This window comes from Myzus persicae, unplaced genomic scaffold (genome assembly GCF_001856785.1).
Source record: "Myzus persicae strain clone G006 unplaced genomic scaffold, MPER_G0061.0, whole genome shotgun sequence".
Taxonomy (NCBI): Eukaryota; Metazoa; Arthropoda; class Insecta; order Hemiptera; family Aphididae; genus Myzus; species Myzus persicae.
Window position 1 is genome coordinate 839455 of NW_019104056.1, and position 9618 is coordinate 849072.

Consider the following 9618-nt stretch of genomic DNA (forward strand, 5'->3'; position numbering starts at 1 on the left):
TAAATTACATTTTTAATTCGTTTTGAAAGTTGCCGGCCGCGTACGTCTGTCGACCGCGACGGCAGCACTGACCGGGTGTAATCATCAAATAAAATATATAAGCCAACGTGTGCACATCATGTAATACACACATGCTATATGGTATATATAGGTATTAGGTACACGTCGTCGTGTTGATACATCATGTAAATCTGTCGGAGAGAGAGCGAGAGAAAAACAGATACAGAAATTCGTACGTCGTCATTGTCGTCGACAACTCCTACGTATAGTATAAGTTCTGTATGAGCATTTATTATACGCGCCGATGGATTGGCGGAATACCAATAGTAATGGTTATAATAATAATAACATGATCACGACCAGGCGAGCGTAATGGAAACGTTCATCGATAATAGTATTATGTATTATGGATATACAGGTACATTACACAGGGTGTCTAGCCATCATTGACTCACCACTTCGCATGGCAAATCTAATATTCTTATTGTTAATTATATTCGAGTTATGTTTTAGGGTATACTTTCAATATCTAAGATATTAGGTATCAAATATTGTTATATATAGTCATATAGAGAGAGATAATTCATCATTTATTTAAACATTTTAAAAATAAAAATTATTTTTTCATTGATAGTGTTCAAATAAATGTACAATATAACTTTAAGCAAGAACCTGATAGAGGAGTGCAGTATTTGTGAGACTTGGACAGCATATACTATATAGGTATATTGTATGAGAATAAACGTGGTCTGAAAAAAACCAGTGAGACACCCTGTAGATATATACAAAAAAATAACAATAAACAAAATTTTTTGCGTATAGTAATAATAATAATAAACGTCTATTGAAATACGTCGATACAAATCGTGTTTAGTCGTAATAACAATACGATATTTTCTGGGGCCCGTGCTGATCGTATCTCTAATCGTATAATAATATTCATTGTAGCAATAAAAGGTACACGGTGGTATTCGGGTGTGTATAGTTGGGTGCACGTAGTATTTAGTACAGACTTGTCTGCGTATTTCGTTAAATTTTCCAAAAACAAACCTAAAAACACATACCTATAGTTGTGTGAATTTATCGTTTAACATATTTATGTGTACGTGGTAACCGCATTGGCATCGTCAGTCGTTAACAGAGTGATTCATCAAGCATGCTCATTTCCCAATTTTATCCAATAATATTGCACACATTTTTTAATTCCAAATTATGAATTCCTTCAAATTTTTTTTTTTAATGAGAACCCGTTTTTCTATTGTACATTGTTACGCAAATGATTTTTATTAAACATTTTAATGCAACTTAATCAAAATTCAAACTAAAAGTTTCTGAGTTATTAATTTTATTTGTATGTACAAACAATAGTAATCATTAATAATGATTTAAAAAAATATATAAAATAGATGTATATAGATAGTATTTTGTAATACTTATATAGCCTACTTTGACAATTTTTACAGTTTTTACAAATTTTAAAATTGTAGTAAATTATTATAATATATTTAAATCATCATAGCGACATAGCGACATAGCCCCATATGTTTTAAACCAAAATATGTGCTATTATTTTAATACTTTTGTATCTGTATAGTTTATGCTTTGTCCGAGTGGAAGGGGGGAGGGGAGGAGGCGTCGTCATGGAGTGTCAGACACACTGCACTGCATATTGTTATTTATATTCTATGACGTTTGTTTTAAATCGCCCAACACAACTTCTTCTTTATCATTTCATAGTGATCTGCCTCGTTTATTATCAGACCAATTACAAGAATTAGTGATTCCTTTTTAGTCCCATAACTCGATTGACATGACTTTTCTAGTCTTCATTTATTTATAACTGAAAGAGATGTGAGTGCCGCATCAAATGCATCAACTGTCTTTTCGTTCGTGGTGTTGAGTACGAAATCTAAATCCCATATCCTATCACTATATTGAGTTTAAAAATCTCGTTTTGTTCTTCAAAAGTCTTCTTATAGGTATATCATTATCCCGTGGTGAGCTGCAATTTATAAAAAAGTTAAAATCTGCGTGTACATTAATGACTGTGTACTTACCCATCTATATTACATTAATTTTAAACTCTGAAATCATGGATATAAATCAAAATTTAAAATTTAAGAAATCCGTCGTCCGACAAGCAAACACTTATGTTATGCTTATTTCGTGATTGGTGACATATAAAACGCTTTCAATAAGCCATACGGAGTGCTTTGCGCATATCCTCGTATATATTATATTCTATTATATGGTCATTTTGGACGGTCGACAGAAAACGGTTCAAATTGTGGCGGCACGATAGTCGTAACTCGTAGGTGCATTATAATTTATAATATTATAATTATCATGTCGTCGTTCGAGCGCCACGTGGCCCGCGCAGTCTCGGATGACAGACGTTGAGACGAAGAAGACGCACTTGAAGACAACATCATTTTATGCGGTCACGACGATTAGCCGATTGTGAATTTAACCTGACCCGCGTACCTACTTATATAATATTATTATGATGACGTTTTATACGCGGATGACACGTTTTACGGAATCGTAATATAGACGGAAAACACTATGTTGTAATTTAGGCTGTCGCGCTTATCCGCCGCCGCAGCCGCTGCACTTTCTCATTTTACAAGTCAATAAAATAAGAAGAGAATATAAACACTAAACACTGGAGCAGCCTGCAACCGGTTATCCGCCGCCGTACACCTATTATATACATATAGGTGTATTATAGGCACCGATATAATACTGAGTAACTTGTCAAGTCGCTAATTAGTCAACCAGGGTGATTAGTAACCCGCCCGGTGAAACCAGTTGAAATTTACTGGCAAACCCGACAAAAATCGTAAACGTATATTATAATGATAATATAATAATAATAACAACACTACCCGAACACATAAATCCACTCTACCGCCGGTCGTCTTCGGATCAAGAATATTACGCCGTGTATTGTATAATATAATATATTTATTTAATATATTGCAGTATAAACTCGGGCGATTCGAAAAAAATGCGACGAGGAATGTCTCTTCAAAGCTATTTGAACATTTTTTTTTTTGTACAAAAATTTTGCTCGTCAATATGCACGTGTCGCCGGTCGACCATCAGCGTCTTATTTTCTTCGCATTCTTTTTTTTTTATCACTCTTGCACGTCAAATATTCGAATTTGTTACTCAGATTTATGATTGTGCGAGGGCGTCTCATCACGTAGACCATTCATCGTACCTATATAATATTATATACATATAATATATGTGCACTGCAGATTGAGTTAATATACGCCGGTGTACAATTCGTTTTGGCAAATAGGATTTCGAAAAAAAAAATATATTATAATATATACGTTTTACATGGCATCGGCGCGGCGGCAGCGGACGACCGATGCGGTCCGGTGAAAAACATGATTTATTCCACCGAGTTTTCATTGCGCGCGCTTGTCTTATTATTATTATCATATATTATTTTTTTCAACGGAATACCGGTCAATATATACGTATATATTTTTTTTTTCAAAACGATTTACACTATAATCAAGTTGTTATTCCGTGTCAGTCTTCATATACTTATCATCAACTATCTCACCTCCGCGAGCGAAACAACTACATTTGCAGATGAATTATCTATAAATTCGAAATTAATGTTATTATATTATTATCGTGAGCGTTGTTCGATTATATTTTATTGTTCGGCTCAACGCAATTTACCAAATGATTCGAAGGCGATTTCTGTGTTGGCGTTTTTCATTTGTGAATATAATATATAATGTAGGTACGTGTGTGTATACTATAATGTATGTTATAATATAATTGTTTATCTCATAAACTATCTATAATTAATAAATAATAATAATAATAATATATACAAGCTAAAACTGAAGTAGAATTCGATACTAGACTTATTATAATATATAGGTATAGATATACCTATATAAGACAATATTTTTATTAATTAAAACGTTCATTTTGGAAAAACTGGTTATGTTCAAATTAACTCGTTAAAACACATTCGTGACGCGTTGTGTCTTAGTTGAAATGCACCAACCTATCGGGTGTAGGCAATAAACCAAGTATGTGTTAACTATAAAATTTTTATTTGTGAAATAATCAATGCGTGAAAAAATGCCAACATTGCTAACTATAATCTAATGTATACATTTTATTATAACTGGTAACCACACGTCCACACATGTAAACAATAATTAAATAATATTGTATCACTGTTATGTGTGCGTGGACATTTTTTGTTTTGATAATTAAAAAACTGTATAATTAATTTGATCGCATACTGCCCAATTAAAATAAATCACGATTTTTCTTCTAGTGGAAATTGAATAGGATATTTAATTAGAATGAATTATTCACCTGACATTATATCATAATTAATATTTTCAATTTTTTCTACGAAGTCAAAATAAGTTCAATATAATATCTAGGTAATCGTAATCATTACGGATTACTGTACAAGACCGTTAAATGTTAATTACATTAGAACTTGTAATTAATTTGCAGAAAACATTTTTTAAATTGTATACGTTATTTGCGTTGTCAAATTTCAGATATAAGTTAACCTTAATGATAACAAATATTTCTTAGTCAAATAATATTAATTTTTCCCCGGCGTCTGCATGTCGATATCATGTCCCTAGTAACTCGATAAACAATAAACCAATATTCGTATTGATGACAATTTAATTTTTCATTTCTCCATCGGAAATATATACCAACAATTAAATTATCACATAGAGAAATACGAATGTGTTGCAGAGTTATTCATGCGGATAGAGTTAATAAATCGTATTTTCCACCTTAACTAAATATTTCAATTTTATACGTTTTAAAAAATGTTCGACTATAAATACGCATGAAGGTATTAATGTATTATTATATTATTTAACTAAAGACATGATATTTTTAACTTTTATACCATTTATATACATTATACTTATTGTGAAATGAATCTTATTGAAAAACAAATATATATATATGTCACGTTTATTAATATGTTGTTATTGTAATAAAAGTTCATAACCAAGTAAACAAATTTAAAGAATTTTTCAGAATCAATCAGTTTGGTGTAATTGAACAATTTTTATAAATTCGTAAAATGTGTTATTTGTTGTTTTTTTAATGTAAGATGAAAGACAAGTGTTTATTAAACATTTCACTTTTACATTTCTAGTACCTTATTGTTATAGTAATATACTAATATCCCGTGGATTGACGTGTTCACTGTCAGTGTTTCTTTTTTTACAAGACTGTGTCGCTATAAAATAAAAAATATTATAACGTTTGTTTGAGATCTTGCAGATTATTTTTTTCTAACTATAGCGAAAACTGTGTCATTCTAATTGGATTAAGTGAAATCTGTGACTCTATATACATATTTTCGAGGATGAAATCTCGTGAATACTAAATGTATCTATGTGACCGTATTTGAGGGCCGATTATATATTATCGCGAAGCGTGCGTGTATTATTTTACTACGTAATTTATGACGCAGCGTTCAATCAGCTCGGTATTTAACCGGTGTATCCGAATTACTTTCGCCAGAAACGAATTAAAAATCAAAGCAACCGAATTGCGTGTGAGATAAATTAATAGTATAGGTATATCCAAGTTGTCTGCTAAATTAATAGGAGGTATGGTAGTTATTGTATATGTGTGTAATACTATTAGAAAATTATGTTATTTGAATCGCGTAATCATATGTATATACCTACGTGACTACTTTTAGTAGTAAATAATGTAAATAACATTGCAGGTTTTTTATCCAATACTGTTGTGTGGTTTAACTTGACTGTTTTTGGTACACTATCAGCCCCCTAACTGGAATATAAAAATCTCTTAACGCTATTCGGTTTCCTGCAAACTCAAATTATCATTCAATTATTAGTGCGTTTATATATTATATTAGTGTTATATAAGTAATGATTATTTTTTAGTTTCCTTAATTGAATTTATAATAATTGAGAATCTTTATGTGTTTGTTATTTTTGACTATTGCATATGTATATTTATATACATAGATCTTTTATACATAGATGGATGTATTTGTATTATGTACCTATTTACGAATGTATGTATAAACGTATGTAATATGTATACTATAGTGTTTACTGCTCGTCTTGCTCAATATAATTATTATTCGTTTCAAATAGTATTATATTTTAAACTGCCTTGCAACGTAAACAATACAACCGCTATGTTTATAAAAATGAAATTTTATATAGCTCTTAAACTTTACCCGAAAGCCCGAAACCAGCGGTAATCTCACTAACAAAACTGCACTATAAAGTTATTAAGTTGGTACCTATATATACAGCTACAGTATAACATGTTTTAATTAAATTTAATATTTAATATAAACAAGTAGTGTATACTGTATATATAATATGTTTAGGTACATAAATCTTTTAAGTTTTTCAACAGACTAAATACTTAACGACTGAGATTCAAATCCCGTGTATAGATAATTTTTTTTTAATCGAATCGTAACGTAATATTATAATAAAATCGTCAATTTATTATATTATGTATACAGGTACGATGAGTGTTTATAAAAATTGTCGCGTGGCTGTTAAATATGTGAATCTGTGAACACCGTCAAACGATCGAAAATACATGCTGCAATGCTATATAATAAAATGTCAACAATAAAATAAAATATTCGTTTGGAACGAGTCGCAGAAGAAACCCGAACGACGTCGCTGTCGCCTGTCATAGGGTAGTGGTAGCGGTGGCGGCGTCGTATAATAGTGGTTTCACCGCCTGCGATCGACTGCCGTATTGCTGTAACCCGACTACTACTAAATAATAGTAATAATAATATTATACTCGACGACATGTCATACGAACTCAATCAAACCGTCAGCGTTTTCCCGCCAGTGTTTTGGTGTGTACGTACGCGTATAATTTTGTACGCGCAGAGCATAATAATGTCACACAAAGCGGGAAGATTCGTCGAACGACAAATAAAAAATAAAAATTAAACAAAACGTCGGCGGTGGTGGCGGAGAAGATACGCGCCACTCGAATCCGATGCGGGTGCGACGGCGGCGTTGACGTGATAAATAATAATAATAATAGTAGTAATAAAATGCCGACCAAAACGAAATTACACATTTTTCACAGTCTCGTTCCCACGGCTCGGCGGCAGAGGTGTGACAATGATATTATACTATTATAGGTGTCGTGTTGTTGTATTATATATTACGGTGTTATTGTGAAAAAAAAATCCAAAATGAAGACGTTACTCCGTGTAATAATCGAGCCATCGTCGCGCGCATATTAGGTACGGCTGTATAGGTATTATTATTACTATTATCTTCGCGCCCCGCCCGCCGGACTCCGCGGTGGTGGTTATCAAACATTGCCCGCGTCGTTATATATACCTATATTTTATTGTGTATCTTTTATATTATATTATATTATTTATATATATATCACTCCGCCATCGTATAATAGATCGCGTACTACCTGATATATATATTGTATGTATTTGTTTCGTACCCACGGTTTATAATCCAATAAATAATAGCGTGATTATTATATTATTATTATATCACATGACACGTGTATAAAATAAAAAAAATATGTAATCATCATTGTTGTGTTTTGACAGGTATGTTGACAGTTCCCATTGCCGAGGTGACGTGGCCCATGATATTGGTCCTGGTGTCGTTGCTGTCCGCCGCCATCGGCGCCCTCTTCATGGTCGTCTTCCTACACCTAAAACTGTGAGTTTCCGTCTACTGGTTTATAGTTTATACCTGCCTATTATTATTATTATTATTATAATACTTGTTTTTTTTTATTTTGTCGGGTTTTTATTTGATTTTTGTCAACGAGCGTTCCTCGTATTGTTTCCTCCCCATACCCTGCACCACCCTTACCACCATCGTATTATGCTATCACGTCGTATCCAGGCATAATATATTATTATGATGACAGACGACGTGTACGATCATAATATGATGGTGTGTAAAACGGATGGTTTACGAGCAGACTTTTATTTTTTTACGACGGTGTCAGCGTTTTATAAATATTATCGCCGAGCTAAAATATACATCGATAATAATAACGATTTTGTAATATTATTATGTGCGTGTACATAATATTACATGTAGGTAGGTACCTATATACGAAAAGCGAGATTGATAAAATACAACCGCTCGGTGACAATAATAATCATTACAAGCCTTTTTACGATCGAATATAATATATAGGTACGCACACGCATTATATTATAATATATAATACGCACGCGCGGCTGCAACACTAAGTATAATATATATGAGTGTACAGTGTACACGCGTTTAATGTATACGTATGAAATTATAAATGATAAACATAAAATATATAAGCGAAATTTTATTTCTCGATATCGCCGCAGTGTGTCTCGTGTACCACTATACGGTATAATAATAATAATAATAATAATAATAATAATAATAATAATATATATTGCAGGTACTTACCTACAACGCGCGCGCGCGCACACACACACACACACACACACACACACACGTCGTCGGGTTTATGTATACGTCGAGCACCTATATTATGTCGTGCGATTATATTGTGCATATATATATACATATGCGATACTTGCCCACACGCGACACTGCACGCAGCACACGTACCTAGTATACCTACCCGTGTACTGTAACGCGTATGTATAATACGGTATTGTAAGACGTCAGTGCGCGCTAATGCGACTTCGCCCACACGCGTAATGCTGGTACACTCCAAGGCGCACACATACGAGCGCTCTCGGTCGTATAATAAACGAAGCACCCCGCACGTCATGATAATATAATACGTACCGTGTGCTTTAGCGGACTTTACACGACGTACGCGGCTCACACGCATGTGCATGGGTAGGTAGTATCTATATAATATTATGTGTATGTAGAATATATTGTGCGGCTCGGCGTGTTCGCGTATATAATTACACGACGCGCAACATCGTTTTCGAACGCGCGCGCGAGCCCGGGACGTCCGCGCCGCTGCTGATACTTTTACACGTACCTGTACGCGCCCGGTCGATTAGCACTCGTAAACTTGTCGCTCCCGGTCTGGGGTATGGTGATAATAGTAATAATAATAATAATATCATGTCAAACCATCGTAATTACGACTCAGGCGGAGAACCGTTTAGTTTTTTTTTCCTGATTTAAACGAAATAAAAATATTTCGCCGGACTTCACCCGAAAACAGTGGTCGCGGCGTACCTGCTATACAATATATATTTGATAGTACCTATATATATACGTGTTCCTAAACATAATAATAATATACACATATTATACGATCGCCGTCGTACTAGAGGCACAAACACACACACACACGCGCGCGTGCGTAAAACACCGCGTCGTCGACGTTTATAACAGGTGGCAGGTCCGTTTTTATTAAGTATTATTATATTTTTTATTTCGTATATTATATTATAGATACGGAGAGGTACGCCCACAGTTCACTCGAGGGCTTTATAATAATAATCGTTATATTATTATATATTACATTACAGGTACGCTCGCGCATTTCGTACCCGATCCGCACGTAAATAATAATAATAATAATAGTAATAGTATAATAATAATATATGTATATAGTGGT

The 9618-nt window shown here is 33.4% G+C and overlaps 1 protein-coding gene across 1 annotated transcript in view; it reads left to right on the plus strand.

The window, feature by feature from the left end:
• LOC111038144 overlaps nucleotides 1–7785 on the plus strand; it is a 52604-nt gene extending 44819 nt beyond the window's left edge. Inside the window, exon 4 of the mRNA XM_022321114.1 lies at nucleotides 7622–7785. Coding sequence (XP_022176806.1) covers nucleotides 7622–7740 — 119 coding nt within the window. The 3' untranslated portion in view covers nucleotides 7741–7785. The remainder of the gene's footprint in view (nucleotides 1–7621) is intronic.
• Nucleotides 7786–9618: the final 1833 nt, after the last annotated feature.